This window comes from Oncorhynchus kisutch, linkage group LG1, assembly GCF_002021735.2.
Source record: "Oncorhynchus kisutch isolate 150728-3 linkage group LG1, Okis_V2, whole genome shotgun sequence".
In the NCBI taxonomy this organism is placed as follows: domain Eukaryota; kingdom Metazoa; phylum Chordata; class Actinopteri; order Salmoniformes; family Salmonidae; genus Oncorhynchus; species Oncorhynchus kisutch.
Genome location: NC_034174.2, coordinates 47530987 through 47547505, shown reverse-complemented (window position 1 = coordinate 47547505; position 16519 = coordinate 47530987). Strand labels below are relative to the sequence as shown.

Below are 16519 nucleotides of genomic sequence, written 5' to 3'. Positions count from 1 at the left end.
TGATACATTTTATATTTAGCAATTGCATTTAATTTTTGTACATAAGTATATATATATTTAAAACCAATTACTTTTAGACGTTTACTTTTCTATCAAGGTATCTTTACTTTTACTCATGTATAAAAATTGGGTAGTCTACTTTTTCCACCACTGCACAAAACGAACTCGCCCACTGGAACCTCTTCCCCAGACAAGACGTGTGGTTAGTAGCTACTCTAGAGAAAATGGGCTTCCAGAAAGTTGTTCAACAATTTTGGGCAGATGGCTAGGATAACCGTCAAACAGCTACATGTCATTATAGGCCACGCTGCTATGATACTAGGCTGTGATACTGTGATGTACCTCGCTAAATACATAGCCTCTCGCTTATTGGTCATGTCAGAGATAGATTTGCATAGCTATCGTTGAACCTGAATAAAGGTTTTATCCCTGCTAGTTAACTAGCTAGCTCCTAATCAAGCAAACCTGACGACATGTTTGATGCATGTTGCCAGCTTGCTTTCAATGTTTCAACTCGAAATGGCTAGCTACTTGCATTGTTTGTTGTGATTGATTGGCAAACACAAACCCAAAGAAAGACCCACCTCAAACCACACCCCCAAGACAGCTCTTGTTATGGGATAATGTAGGTATGAGGAAATGTTTGTCTTTAATCCATTTTAAAATAAGGCTGTAACAACAAAATCTGGGACATTTTGGGGGGTCTGAATACTTTCCAAATGCACTGTATCTGTGGTCCTAGCCCCACCCCAATCTATCATTATTATCTGCCTAACACCTATTTTTGCAATTGCACCTGCAAACTATTTTTCAGCCACCCACTAACCCCCATTTGTACATCACCCTAGGCTTTCTAAAACCACAAGCTCCCCCCCCCCAATATTTACTGATTGTCTTCTGTGTGACAGCAACATGGGGGTGTAGAGCCACATTTTTTCGGAGAGGCTATACAGGCAAGTGTGTGACCTACAACCTCCTGTGCCAGAACTGAAAGAAATTGCAGAATATGACTTCAGACAGAAGTTGGAGAAGGGGTCTGAATTCTTTCCGAATGCACTGTATCTGTGGTCCTAGCCACACCCCTATCTATCATTATTTTCTGCCTAACACCTATTTTTGCACTTGCATCTGCAAACTATTTTTTCAGCCACCCACTAACCCCCACTTTTACCGTCACCCTAGGCTTTCAAAAACCACAAGCTCCTCCCCCCCACATCCACAGGATTTCCTGCCTCCTAACAGTCTGGCTGGGGTTGTTTTCAGTCAATCTTGCACCCTTAATATACTTTTAGCTACATATCATCACCATTACTAGTTTGAAACATTAACACTTATTATTCCCTTTACTATTCTAATTTCACTCAATTCTAATCTAACTCTAACCTAACTCTATTACCGGATCTTAAACATCCAACATCCCACCATCCTCTTATTTCTACATTCTAACATATCACTATCAACCTAAGACCTTATCCTTCAAGCCTAATAGACATAGTCCAAATATACTGTACCTTAAAACCAACATCTCATCCTTAACCATTTTACTATATTACTTAAGTCAACCTTTAACATTCAACATATTTAACCTTTAATTATTATTTTAATAAATTCCAGTCCCAAGGAATTTCTTCTTCTTTTTCTTATTTTCTAAGGCAACGTCAATTTTTCTCTGTTCGTTCTTCTTTGTGCTCCATGTGTGAGTGTAAGTAAAACTTTTTCTTGGGTGTGTGAGTGGGGCCTTCCTATTCATACTTTCTGCCTCTAAAATGTCACAGAAAACTAGGCCTTAGTCTGCCATTCTGAGAGTATGTATGTATGTATGTATGTATGTATGTATGTATGTATGTATGTATGCACTGAGTATACAAAACATTAAGGACACTTGCTCTTTCCATGACATAGACTGCCCAGGTGAATCCATGTGAAAGCTATCATCTCTTATTGATGTCACTTATTCAATCCACGTCAATCAGTGTAGCTGAAGGGGAGGAGACAGATTAAAGAATGATTTTTAAGCCTCGAGACAATTGAGACCGATGGTGCATGTGTGCCATTCAGAGGGTCAATGGGCAAGACTAACTATTTACAGTAAGTGCCTTTGAATGGGTTCTGGTAGTAGGTGCCATGCGCACCGGTTTTTGTCAAGAACTGCAATGCTGCTGTATTTTTCATGCTCAACAGTTTCCCGTGTGTATCAAGAATGGTCCACCACCAAAAGGACATCCAGCCAACTTGACACAACTGTGGGAAGCATTGGAGTCAACATGGACCAGCATCACTGTCAAATGCTTTTGACACCTTGCTGTTCTAAGGGAAATGAGGGGGGGGGGGGGGGGGGGGTGCAACTTAATAACTTAATATTAGGAAGGTGTCCTTAATGTTTTGTACACTGTGTGTATGTGTGTGTGTATGTGTGTGTGTGTGTGTGTATGTGTGTGTGTGTGTAATATTTCAATTGTGGAGGTTAGTCATAAAACTCACAGTACTATAAAACAGAAGTTATCCAATACACTGCACACCACAATAGCATTAAATCAAAGGAACACAAATCAGAAAGAGCTGAAGTGAAAAATATCAATATAATTTAATCACCAAATATCATATATAAACATTTAGAGATAATCTTTTTTCATGTAGCAGACAAAATGTTGTACAAAGTTGGCCTTCTTCCGTTGACTGCTTTGAGTCATCTGTACAAAACACGAGGTGACATGGACGACTGCGCACAAGGAGAGGAAACGCTGTCCCAAGCAAACAACAACAATAGCAGCAAACCAAACCAAAAGTACAGAAAGACATTAAACATTCATATTATTTCATAGCCTAATAAATAAAACGATAGGAAAGCTGTTACGGGCTTTTTTGAATAAACAGAAGTTAAAATGCCCATCCCCCATATTTTTCTAAAACATTCAACGTTCTTTAAATTTTGCAATAAACAAACTGCCCACTGAGTTCATTCTCACAATCAATGCTATTACCTAATTTATAACAGGTAATATGAAGCATACTCAAAGGTCAATCAGAGGTCATCGACCAAAACCCCCACATGCCTATCAGATTCTCACAACACTCATAGTGTAAGGTAACTCTGGTCCAGAACATTGTTTGGCTGCGATCTCAAAGCTGAATGACGCCCTGGACCAGAGTTAAGTGTAAGGTGGCACCCATTGGGAAATCCTCACGGAGTGGGAGAGTGCTTAGGCTACTCACGTTCACCTGTAAAGAAATGTCAAATACTTTTTATTACTAGTTTATACATCAATCTGGAAATGTTCCATAAAATCATGCAATAAGTATATCAAAAATTAAACGTACCAAACTAAAACACTGACTTCAGAGTTAATAGCACACTGTATAAAGAGCAATAGTTCTCCTATAATGTGGACAGAGTTGTTTTCAATATTTAATTCCCCCAAATCAATCATGAAAAGCCCAGATAAAATGCTCGTCTTTAAAATGCCCATGGTCTGGGATGGGTACTGGGTTGAGGTGTGCAGCTTCGATGTATACAATTTTTGTTTGTTAATTTACTTTTGTAAACACATTCTTGAAGAGACAATTATTTTATGTTTTGTACAATCAGGTTTTTGTCTAGTCTGTCTTGAATAATATATAAATAATAATAAAAAAAACATGGTCCAAACTGAGTGTTCTTCAGTCTATTTAACAAAGGCTCTACATGAGAATTGCAGCAAAAAAGTTCAACTGTACTACTGCTAATACTGTATTCTAACAGTCATTGTAATTGAGTGACTCGTCATATCTGATTGGCTGATGGCAAGTCACTTCCTGGATGTCTCATGTATACAGTGAGGTCAGTAGGAAAGGTGAGCTGGTATCTGGTATTCCTACAGAGTATGGAAATTCCCGTGGGTTGGAAGTCGCCCCCATAGAATTAGGAATTAGAATACTAGAATGGGTTAAAGGTCAGCCATTTTGGTTAGGGAGTTGGTCAACTATGGTTTGCCAGTGCTGTGATAAGATATTGTGTAAAATAATGGATTTGTAAAATGTATCTGCACTGTATATTTGTTAGCTAGCTATCCAAACAGTTTTACTGCCAATATTCCATTCAAACAATGTAGTCAATCCACAGCCATTCACTGGCCGAAATCAGTAGATGATAGGACTTAGACAAGTTGTAAATGCAACAAGTACTTATATTGTATCATATAATAGCACTCTCAGATTTCCAAGAAAGCAAAAATGTTGACATTTATGGTCTGGTTACATATATGTTTGTGGCTATTTATACAGAAAAGGTGCATAAAACCCATATAAACTGTTTTTATGTTTATATAACATATTTGGTTGAAAATAATTATATTACACAATTTCTGATACATCACATGCCTTTGTTTTAATTTCATGCATAAGTAAAATCAGGATTATGCCTTTCATTCCATTTAGACTGGTTTGGATTTCTCCCTGACCAATATGGCAGCCATTTTCACTCCATTCTGGAACTTCGAGGGTTAATGACCTAACCGCCCTCTAGTAATTTAATAGGATCTCTATGGTCCCCCCACCCTCCCCAGATACGATATGAACATGTGATAAGCCATGTAAAAAAAAAAATGATTTACAGGAAATTTGCTGTAAAACTGCAACATTATCTCTCAGCCTCATGCCAAAATGTATAGAATAACAGGAAATTTGCTTTAAAAATGCAAAATTCTCTCAGCCTCATGGCAAAATGTGTAGAATTGCATGAGATACTGCGGTACACCACTGAACTACAGGGTAGAGGGAGATGACACTGAGCACTGGGGAAGCAGGCTATCTAGGCTGTCCTTTATCCATGATCAGCTCTTGGTCACACGGTTGACTGCACCTTTTCACAAACAGACTGGAGCAGGCTGAACGATGGCTGTGCCTCTGTGTCCATGGGGAAATTACAAGGGAAAGTACTGTAACTGGGCGCTGTTTCAATTGTGCTGTATCCCTAATACCTTGCAGTCTGAAATGTAATCCTAAACTACACCTATCTCCCTTCACCTCACACAGTCCAGCTTAACATTTCCCATGGCCCACAATCCATTGAGGGCTGTCCTTTCAGTCAGTACTGTCCATAGAGTCGAGTGTGCCTTTCTCCAGGGCTGGAGCAGAAGTGTCTACTGTCCAGATCTGAGATCTAAAGTCCCGCTCATCCAATAGGAGTGCACCAAGGCACTGCTGGGTGGAACACCAGGCATGACATGAAAGAAAAAACATTTTACAAATATTTCATCAAAAAAAGTGTGTCAAAAATATTACTCCTTTTTCTATAACCCAAATGTGTTTCTTCATAAAGGCTTCTAGGGGCTATAAAGCTCTGCTTGGACTAGAAGGGAATATCAACAAAGGGAATAGGAGAGTGGCATCATCAAATGTTTACACTGAAAGCTGCCCATACATAAGCTACATTCTCCAGAAGTTAGCATACACAAATGCATGAGCTTTTCAGATCACATAGACAAATCATTGCACAAGATGCAAGGTAAAGCTTCAGTAGGTCATCTTCAACCATCCAAATGGAGTATAACTTAAATGGAGTATAACATTTGACATATAGGCTATGCATGTTTGTTCATACATCTAATTCAATACATGTATTATTCATATATATATATATATTTATATATAGTACCAGTCAAAAGTTTGGACACACCTAATCATTCCAGAGTTTTCCTTTATTTTTACTATTCTTTACATTGTAGAATAATAGTGAAGACATCAAAACTATGAATTAACACATATGGAGACATGTAGTAACCCAAAAAGTGTTGAACAGATCAAAATAGATTTTATATTTGAGATTCTTCAAAGTAGCCACCTTTTGCCTCAAAGACAGCTTTGCACACTCTGGAATGCAAAGCCCTGGAATGCAAAGCTGTCATCAAGGCAAAGGGTGGCTACTTTATTCTTCAATGTAGAAAATAGTAAAAATAAAGAAAAACCCTGGAATGAGTAGGTGTGTCAACTTTTGACTGGTACTGTGTGTATATATACATATATATATATATATATATATATATATATGAACAAAAATACATCTTTGGAATATATTTTACGTCTTTTTTTATTTATATATTTACTATATGTTCATGTAAAATTCACAAAAACAAAATGTACTGTATCAGTTGATAGCAACGGTCCACTGTACTTTTGTTACAATTTAAAATCTCTCAATCACTTCTTATTTGGCTTTTGGAAGCACTTTTAGAACATATTTAGCATTGATGCTAACTAACATCTAAGTCAATAAAATATTTGTCATAACATCCCTTTATCACACATTCAAATGAAGTGATTCTTTTTAAAGGATATGGATGATTCATTTTTTTTCTCCATATCTCACACTTGGGGCAATTTACTGTCATCAAAATAAGAGAAACTCTCTTCTTTTCAAGTGGCCTGTCATATGAGACATGCAATGGCAATGCAGAGAGAGAGATTAAGGGAAATCACACTAGAGAAAGGGAGAGGAAAGAGGAAGTTGGAATTATGAGAATTATTTTTGTTTTGGCAGAGGTCAATCCCCGACCAGAAGTAGATAAAGAAATGTTGAAGAACAAAGGGAAGAGTAAAAGAATGGATGTCAGGAGATAGTGGATGATGACTGTGGTAATGGTCTAGTCCAGGTGTCAGAGAGAGAGAAGAGTCAGGATCAGCTGGATAGAGAAAAGGATTCCTATTGAAGATTGTAGGGAATGGCCTCTCCCACACTCCGATGTGTTCTCCTAGAAGAGAGAAATAAAGAGAAGACGCAGACTGAGAGGACTAGAGAACAACCACCTATATAATATATATCAAATAATAACAATAGGAAGTGATGCACAAGAGACCACAGTTGTGTCCCAAATGGCACCCTATTCCCTTTACAGGGCACTACTTTTGACCAGGGCCCATAGGACTCTGGTCAAAAGTAGTGCATTACTGTATATAAGGAAAAGAGTGCCAACTGGGGGACACAGTATGTCTGGGGTACTAGAGAACTCCTTACCCAGATGTTGTAGTCCCAGCATTCGGTTGGGCCTCTCCGGTAGCGTGCAGAGTTCAACACCTCACAGGGATCCTCCTCCTGGACTGTTGGCCTGGGTTAAGGTCAGAGGGTCAACAAGGAAATGCAGTGACACTTTGGGCCTATATAGAGTCTTCTAAATGGATACGATAACACCCAGTGATTCACTTATTTACAAAATGTAGGCTACAGCTAGCTATATTATCTAATAAGTCAATACATTAGGTTTTTGTAACATGCAGGAGATCATGCCCTCGTTTGTGGACAGCCTTTCTTCAGATTTGTAGACGTTGCAGTCCTGGTGACCAAATTAAGGATACACTCCGTTTTGACCTGGGTCAGTCTCTCAATCTCACAGGAGCTACAGGGCAGTGTCTCAGCCACCACAAACAACAGGTTGGTGTTCTCTATCCTCTTAGCATGAAATAACCTACAACAGAGGAAAAGAGGTCACGTATTTGTACAAACATACACACACACACACACGCATAAAACATGCATGAGTACACACACCTGGAGCAGTTCCCACAGTCCTGCAGCACATTGTATGAGTTGGTGGTGTTGGTGAAGTAGAACTGGCTTTGGATGGTCACACAGCTGCTCTCCTTCTGGTCAAACCCATCTGCCAGAACATCACCTGCAACAAAGGAGGAATGAAACACCCAGAAATGTTTTTTTGTTTGTTTAGGGTATCACAACACTTTATTTGACAGTTGTGAAATGAGAGGGGGATACAGGCACGTGGGAGAAAGAGTGGGAAAGGTGGACGCGGGGATTGAACCTTTGTCTACAGTGGGGAGCCAGCTTCATACATGTGACATGTACTGGGAGTGTTCATGTGTATATGTAAAAACACAGTGAGCTCCATTTCCAACAAGACAGCCCTGGCAATGTGCTGTCCCGTGTACACCAACTACTTTCCCATAGCATATGGAAACATATTCCCCTAACATGTCAGCTTTGGAGAAAGGCACACATACAGCACAATAATAAGAAATGTGCACCAACCTGTGTAGAGCCAACTGTTGTAGGCCAGTCCATAGAGCAGCTGCTGGACTACAGACCTGATACAGATGAATCAGGTAACAACACACAGTGAGAGGGAAGCTGAGCCATAGGGTAATATCACAGTAATAGACAGGACATCTCTCTGACATAAACCTGACTTGATACCTCTAAACCCTGTCTGGGGGGGGGGGTTCTACTACCAAGGATAATTTTGCTATCTACCTTTTTTTTTTTTTTAAGTGTCCCAAAAATATCAGAAAAAAATATTTTATGAAAAAAATTGTTGTCCCTACTGCCATTGGCCCATCAAACGCATTGAATAACAGATTCACTACATGGAACAACAGTTGGTCCCCTCATATTTCCTCTCATCAATCTACACACATTACTCCGTAATGACAAAGCAAAAAAAAATATATCTACATTTTAGCAAAATTTGTAAAAGATAAAAAACTGAAATCATATTTACATAAGTATTCCAGACCCTTTACTCAGTACTTTGTTGAAGCACCTTTGGCAGCGATTACAGCCTCGAGTCTTCTTGAGTATGACGCTACAAGCTTGGCACACCTGTTTTTGGAGAGTTTCTCCCATTCTTCTCTGCAGATGCTCTCAAGCTCTGTCAGGTTGGATGGGGGCGTGTCGCTGCACAGCTATTTTCAGGTCTCTCCAGAAATGTTCAACCGGGTTCATGTCCGGGCTCTGGCTGGGCCACTCAAGGACATTAAGAGACTTGCCCCGAAGCCACTCCTGCGTTGTCTTGGCTGTGTGCTTAGGGTTGATTTCCTTTTGGAAGGTGAACCTTCGCCCCAGTCTAAGCGCTCTGGAGCAGGTTTTAAAACCTCTTGGGGGGCAGTATTTTGATTTTTGGATAAAAAACGTACCCAAATGAAACTGCCTATTTCTCATGCCCAGAATCTAGAATATGTATATAATTGTCAGATTAGGATAGAAAACACTCTAAAGTTTCCAAAACTGTCAAAATATTGTCTGTGAGTATAACAGAACTGATATTGCAGGCGAAAACCTGAGGAGAAGTGCCGTTTTTCCTGAAAGCTCTCTGTTCCATTCTATGCCTTCCCTCCATTTAAAGGGATATCAACCAAATTCCTTTTCCTATGGCTTCATCAATGGTGTGAACAGTCTTTAGACATAGTTTCAGGCTTTTATTTAAAAAAATGAGCGAGAAAGATCAGATCGCGTCAGAGGATGGCAGGGTTCCAGCAGCGTTTTTCATACGCAACAGAAGAAGCTACAGTCCGGTTGACATATTATCGATTATTTATTAAATAAAACAACTTGAGGATTGATTATAAAAACGTTTGACATGTTTCTCACAAACTTTACGGATACTATTTGGAATTTTTGTCTGCCCCGCTGTGACCGCTCGAGCCTGTGGATTTCTGAAAATAACGTGCCAACCAAATGGAGATATTTTGGATATAAAAATAATCTTTATGGAACAAAAGGAACATTTAATGTGTAACTGGGAGTCTCGTGAGTGCAAACATCCAAAGATTACCAAAGGTAAGCGATTCATTTTATTGCTTTTCTGACTTCTGTGACCAATCTACTTTGCTACTAGGTGTAGTAAATTTTGGTCTACTGAGAGAGATGTTCTTACATAAATGCTTGGTTGTCACGTTCTGACCTTAGTTCCTTTGTTTTGTCTTTTGTTTTAGTATGGTCAGGGCGTGAATTGGGTGGGTTGTCTATGTTAGTTTTTCTATTTCTGTGTTTGGCCTGATATGGTTCTCACTCAGAGGCAGCTGTCAATCGTTGTCCCTGATTGAGAACCATATTTAGGTAGCCTGTTTTCCTTTGTGTTTTGTGGGTGGTGGAGTAACAACAAACTAAGCTGTGTTTTGCTATATTGCACTGGTGATTTCATGAAAATTAAATATTTTTTGTAATTTAATTTGAATTTGGTGCTTGCAATTCTACGGAAGTTGATGAAAATTATCCCGCTAAAGGGATAGGTTCACCAAGAGGATCTCTCTGTACTTTGCTCTGTTCATCTTTCCCTCAATCCTGACTAGTCTCCCCACAGCATGATGCTGCTACCACGTTTCTCCATAGGGATGGTGCCAGGTATCCTCTAGATATGACGCTTGGCATACAGGCCAAAGAGTTCAATCTTGGTTTCATCAGAACAGAGAATCTTGTTTCTCATTGTCATAGTCCTTCAGGTGCCTTTTGGCAAACTCCAAGCGGGCTGTCATGTGCCTTTTACTGAGGGGTGGCTTCCGTCTGACCACTCTACCATAAAGGCCTGATTGGTAGAGTGCTGCAGAGATGGTTATCCTTCTGGAAGGTTCTCCCATCTCCACAGAGTAACTCTGGAGCTCTGTTAGGGTGACCATCAGGTTCTTGGTCACCTCCCTGACCAACTCCTTCTCCCCCAATTACTCAGTTTGGACAGGCGGCCAGCTTGGAAGACTCTTGCCTCAGCACAATCCTGTCTCAAGCTCTACATACAATTCCTTCAACCCCATGGCTTGGTTTTTGCACTGCCAACTGTGAGACCTTACATAGACAGGTGTGTGCCTTTCCAAATCATGATCAATCAATTGAACTTACCACAGGTGGACTCCAATCAACTTGTAGCAACATCTCAAGGATGATAAATGAAAACAGGATGCAACTGAGCTCAATTTCGAGTCCCATAGCAAAGGGTCTGAATACGTATGTAAATGAGGTATTTCTGTTCTTTATTGTTAATAAATTTGCACTTTTTATTTCTTTTTCCGGCTTTGTCATTATGGCATATTGTGTGTAGATTGATATCCATTTTAGAATAAGGGTGTAACATAACAAAATGTGGAAAAAGGAAAGGTGTCTGAATACTTTCCGAATGCACTGTATACTTCCATTCATTTTTTCAACTGGTACTGGGAGACCTTCAACAAGTCTTGTGAGGCCTATAGGCATCCTAGAGCAAAACAACCGACATGTACATGTTCGTTAGTCTCACCTTTCCACAGAGGCGTCATATTAGTGTGTAGCTCAAACTGTTCGGACACTACAGCCAAAAGTTAGCAGATCAGCTGTACTGATTTTAGACAAGTCCCAAGACGCTTGTGAGAGGAGAACACCATCATCGTGTTCTTGAGAGTCTCATCTTTCCATAGAGGGGTCATAATAGTTTGTACACTACAGACGATTCTGTGAGAAGACCGATTTTTGTGGTGTCTCATGGTCTGATAAACACCGCTCTAGCTCTGTCACCTTTCACCGCAGATGCGGAAGTGCGAAATAGGCAGATGCGGTGGATTGAGACGCATCCAATGCCAAAAACATATCTCTAGCTTAAACTGACAGATTCTTATGGGGATTTTTTTATTAGCCTAATGAGATTTCTGCGGGGGCAATCAACAACAACGTTTTGGTAAACAGCTGAGGGATGGAGCTGGAGAAATCTAACTACTCTCAAATTCAAACACGGAGCTATGGATGCAAGGACTGACCATGCATTAGATCAAAATTATATTCCTATTTTGAAGTTACACAGTACTCGTTTATTCATTATATTGTTAAACAAGGTTTTATTTTGGGTTGTGATGGAGTAAGAAAGTTGAACTATTTCTAAGTTATATTCTCCAAGAATCTATGGCTGTATCATTCCAAAAATGTATGTACTAATCCCAGATTATCTCTTTAAAGGGTTACGTTTCATACAACTTGTTCTTTAGGTCATGTGATCTGTGCTAAAATAGAGATAGTCTCACCATGCTGCCGCCGATGTCCACCAGGCCAGACTGAGCATGTCTGCGATGGAGGGCTAGACACAACACATTGGGGACGAGGAGGACAGGAGAAGAAAAGAAAACACAAGGAGAAGCCATTACTCACTGAAAGATTTAGAATAAGTAAGTCCCAAACGCTGTTCCCTATAGTGCACTACTTTTGACCAGAGCCTTATGAGATTGAAGTTGATAGCCCCTTCCAGAAACAACCTTTAGCCCCCCTACACTCTTAGAAAAAAAGGTGCTATCTAGAACCGAAAGGGGTTCTTTGGCTGTACCCATAGGAGAACCCTTTGAAGAACCCTTTTTTCTAAGAGTCTGTGTAGATCTGAGAGCATAAACAATGTTGTGGTAGCTGCATCTTTGATAGGCTACGTGGAATAGTTAGTCGTTTTCTCTGGGCCTGTATCCACCCGTAAAACGTCTCAGAGTAAGAGTGCAGATCTAGGATCAGAACCCCCTGGAAAATGCTAAACTGATCCTAGATCAGCACTCCTATTCTGAAACACTTCACAAATATGGACCCTGGAGATTAAATAAGGTAAGTAAGGTAAGGTAAGACTGCCCTGGTCCTTGAACTCTCACCACAAAGATGCCCCTGGGTGCTGCCCCTGTGTGGCTGCTGCTGACTGGCTCACATGCTGACTGGTACTGAAAGGACTGCCGGCGGGCATAGATGGAGTTGTTATACAGCGCGTGCATAAGATAGGGGTCCACATCACCAAAGAAAAGGCCCACCTAGAACAGAAAGATACTGGGATAACTGACAGGCAGGTAGAAAAGTTCTTTGTCAGACCTCCATATCTTTAATACACAGATCTATCATTCAATATATTTGATAACAATCCGTCTGTATTATTTGCACACTGAGCTATAGCAAAAAACAAGGGTAAGGCTTTGTGACTGGTCTGCACCTATTAAAACTAATGGGAGTCAAATAATACAGACTAAATGCTATAATTGTAACATACAGCTTTCAAAGAATCTCTCAATATCTTCGATAATCAACATTATTGTGCTATTTGACCATTTAGAGATTGTGTAAGTTGACATGGTTGGTACCTACTGACGTTTACCCTCCATACCTTTTTCCAGTGATCCCTCTGGTTGGACATCACCAGGAAGCCACCATCGTCAATCAGATAGCAGAGTAAGTCCTAGAGACAGGGAATTGTATTGGATTATTATATCACTACTGACAGGCACATACAGACAGACTCTCACACTCTCTCTTATTCTCTCTGTCACACAGACCAGCACTGGACACACACACAAACAAATCATGCCATAATTCCCCAGACGCTTGGTTGACATGAACTAGTCAAACTGTATGTGTGTGTAGGTTGTGTCTGGTTGGGTACTGTGACAGCAGTTTGTACAATTTTGGTATTTGGTATTTTTATTAGGAACCCCATTAGCTGTTGCAAAAGCAGCAGCTACTCTTCCTGGGCTAGGGCTATGTGAAAGGAGATGAATTCTTACATCAGTGTTGACTTCGCAGTCCATCTCACAACTTCTGGATGGCCCACACTGTACAAAGGAAGTCAGAGTCACCATAACATAATAACGTTAGACTGGATCTGTTCAAGTCACTTGACAGCAGTCACATAGAGGACTGATCATTTTTTACCCAGCCTTTCATACTGTACCTTTTGCGAGCCCTGACGACTGTCAGACACGTTGCTGGCCAAGATCTTGAACTTGTCTACCCATGCTTCCAAGTCTAGCTTCACCCCCACCACTGGTCATCAGGAGAGTTCAAACAAAACCATGAGACCAGAGCATGAAAGATAGAGATAACAGAAGAGTAAGAGAGAGCCCATTAAAGGAGGAGGCCTCGCTCTGCTCCCGTTGCCAGTGAATTCATGATTCAGAAATCCGCAAAGTGTGGACAAATTCATTGTTTTATTGAAAGCGTACAGCCAAATTAGTTATTTTTGTCAAAAGTACTATCTGTTTTGAGTCAGGAAATGTGTACTTTTCCACCCAAAACACTTGTGATGATTTAAAAACATTCTTTTATGTAGCCAACTGCCACAGCAGTGGAGATGGGTAACAACTGCGCATGTGCATTCTCAGGGAATCCCTGCTGCTTCGAAACGTTCTGATATGCCCTAAATAAATGTCTGAGAAGTGAAGATAGCGTTACACATTAGTTATACAGAGTAAACAACACCCTACAAATATGTCTGATGACAAAATACTTGTGAGTGGTGAAGAAAACTACTGGAGGTAGTTTCTTCTTCGCCCGCTTTGAGCGCAGCTCGCTCCTGAAGGACTGTGGGCTCTTGTTCTCCGTGGCCGATGTGAGCAAGACATTTAAGCGTGTTAACCCTCGCATGGCTGCCGGCCCTGAAGGAATCTCTAGCCACGTCCTCAGAGCATACACAGACCAGCTGGCTGGAGTGTATACAGACATATTCAATCACTCCCTATCCCAGTCCGCTGTCCCCACTTGCTTCAAGTACCAAAGAAGGCAAAGGTAACTGAACGAAATGGCTATTGCCCCGTGGCACTCACTTCTGTCACCATGAAGTGCTTTGAGAGGCTAGTTAAAGATCATATCACCTCTACCTTACCTGACACTCTAGACCCACTTCAATTTGCTTACTGTCCAAATAGATCCACAGACGATGCAATCGCTATCTCACTGCACACTGCCCTATTCCATCTGGACAAGAGGAACACCTACGTAAGAATGCTGTTCATTGGCTACAGCGCAGCCTTCAACACCATTGCACCCTCCAAGCTCATCATTAAGCAGGGTCCTGGACTTCCTGACAGGCCGCCTCCAGGTGGTGAAGGTAGAAACAATACCTCCACTTCGCTGATCCTCAACACAGGGGCCCCACAAGGGTGCATGCTCAGCTCCCTCCTGTACTCCCTGTTCACCCTTGACTGCGTGACCACGCACGCCTCAGATTCAAATCATCAAGTTTGCAGACGACACAACAGTAGTAGGCCTGATTACCAAAAAGGACAAGACAGCCTACAGGGAGGAGGTGAGGGCCCTGGTGGAGTGGTGCCAGGAAAATAACCTCTCCCTCAACATCAACAAAACGAAGGAGCTGATTGTGGACTTCAGGAAACATCAGAGGGAACCACGCACCTATCCACATCGACGGGACCGCAGTGGAGAAGGAGGCAAGCTTCAAATTCCTCAGCGTACACATCACTTAAAATCTGCTAGTTTCTTATGAGAATTGTTTTTAGTTTTTAGGGGTGCAACCGCATCTAGGGTATTGCGCAAGGTTCAATTGAGTTCCTCAGTTAGGTGCTTAACTGATTTTTGTCCTCTGGCGTCCTTGGGTAGACAGAGGGAGTCTGGAAGGACATCAAGGAATCTTGTGTTGTCTGTGAATTTATAGCATGTCTTTTGATGTTCCTTGGTTGGGGTCTGAGCAGATTATTTGTTGCAATTGCAAATTTAATAAAATGGTGGTCCGATAGTCCAGGATTATGAGGAAAAACATTAAGATCCACCACATTTATTCCATGGGACAAAACTAGGTCCAGCGTATGACTGTGACAGTGAGTGGGTCCAGAGACATGTTGGACAAAACCCACTGAGTCGATGATGGCTCCTAAAGCCTTTTGGAGTGGGTCTGTGGTCTTTTCCATGTGAATATTAAAGTCACCAAAGATTAGAATGTTATCTGCTATGACTACAAGGTCCGATAGGAATTCAGGGAACTCAATGAGGAACGCTGTATATGGCCCAGGAGGCCTGTAAACAGTAGCTATAAAAAGTGATTGAGTAGGCTGCATAGATTTCATGACTAGAACCTCAAAAGACGAAAACGCCATTTTTTTTTGTAAATTGAAATTTGCTATCGTAAATGTTTGCAACACCTCCGCCTTTGCGGGATGCACGGGGGATATGGTCACTAGTGTAGCCAGGATGTGAGGCCTCATTTAACACAGTAAATTCATCAGGCTTAAGCCATGTTTCAGTCAGGCCAATCACATCAAGATTATGATCAGTGATTAGTTCATTGACTATAATTGCCTTTGAAGTAAGGGATCTAACATTAAGTAGCCCTATTTTGAGATGTGAGGTTTCATGATCTCTTTCAATAATGACAGGAATGGAGGAGGTCTTTATCCTAGTGAGATTGCTAAGGCGAACACCTCCATGTTTAGTTTTGCCCAACCTAGGTCGAGGCACAGACACGGTCTCAATGGGGATAGCTGAACTGACTACACTGACTGTGCTAGTGGCAGACTCCACTATGTTGGCAGGCTGGCTAACAGCCTGCTGCCTGGCCTGCACCCTATTTCATTGTGGAGCTAGAGGAGTTAGAGCCCTGGGGGCCAGAGACAATTACTCGATGCCGACACATCTTTCTAGCTGATTTACACGCTGAAGCTATGTTGCGCTTGGTGATCTCTGACTGTTTCCTTCTAACATCGTTGGTGCCGACGTGGATAACAATATCTCTATACTCTCTACACTCGCCAGTTTTAGCTTAAGCCAGCACCATCTTCAGATTAGCCTTAACGTCGGTAGCCCTGCCCCCTGGTAAACAGTGTATGATCGCTGGATGATTCGTTTTAAGTCTAATACTGCGGGTAATGGAGTCACCAATGACTAGAGTTTTCAATTTGTCAGAGCTAATGGTGGGAAGCTTCGGCGTCTCAGACCCCGTAACGAGAGGAGTAGAGACAAGAGAAGGCTCGGCCTCTGACTCCGACTCGCTGCTTAATGGGGAAAACCGGTTGAACATAGACAAGCAATCACTGGTCACTTTAATAATGG

General features: G+C 41.2%; 1 protein-coding gene across 2 annotated transcripts in view; it reads right to left on the bottom strand.

Annotated features, from left to right (window-relative positions):
• Positions 1-2560: 2560 nt before the first annotated feature.
• Positions 2561-16519, bottom strand: part of LOC109892502 (voltage-dependent calcium channel subunit alpha-2/delta-2) — a 91939-nt gene continuing 77980 nt past the window's right edge. For both annotated transcript variants that reach the window (XM_031825713.1, XM_031825707.1), the window contains exons 29-38: positions 13410-13501; positions 13243-13290; positions 12846-12917; positions 12346-12498; positions 11743-11795; positions 8015-8070; positions 7520-7643; positions 7327-7436; positions 6989-7071; positions 2561-6725 (exon numbers count right to left, since the gene is read on the bottom strand). In XM_031825713.1, coding sequence (XP_031681573.1) covers positions 6630-6725; positions 6989-7071; positions 7327-7436; positions 7520-7643; positions 8015-8070; positions 11743-11795; positions 12346-12498; positions 12846-12917; positions 13243-13290; positions 13410-13501 — 887 coding nt within the window. In that variant the 3' untranslated portion in view covers positions 2561-6629. The remainder of the gene's footprint in view (positions 6726-6988; positions 7072-7326; positions 7437-7519; positions 7644-8014; positions 8071-11742; positions 11796-12345; positions 12499-12845; positions 12918-13242; positions 13291-13409; positions 13502-16519) is intronic.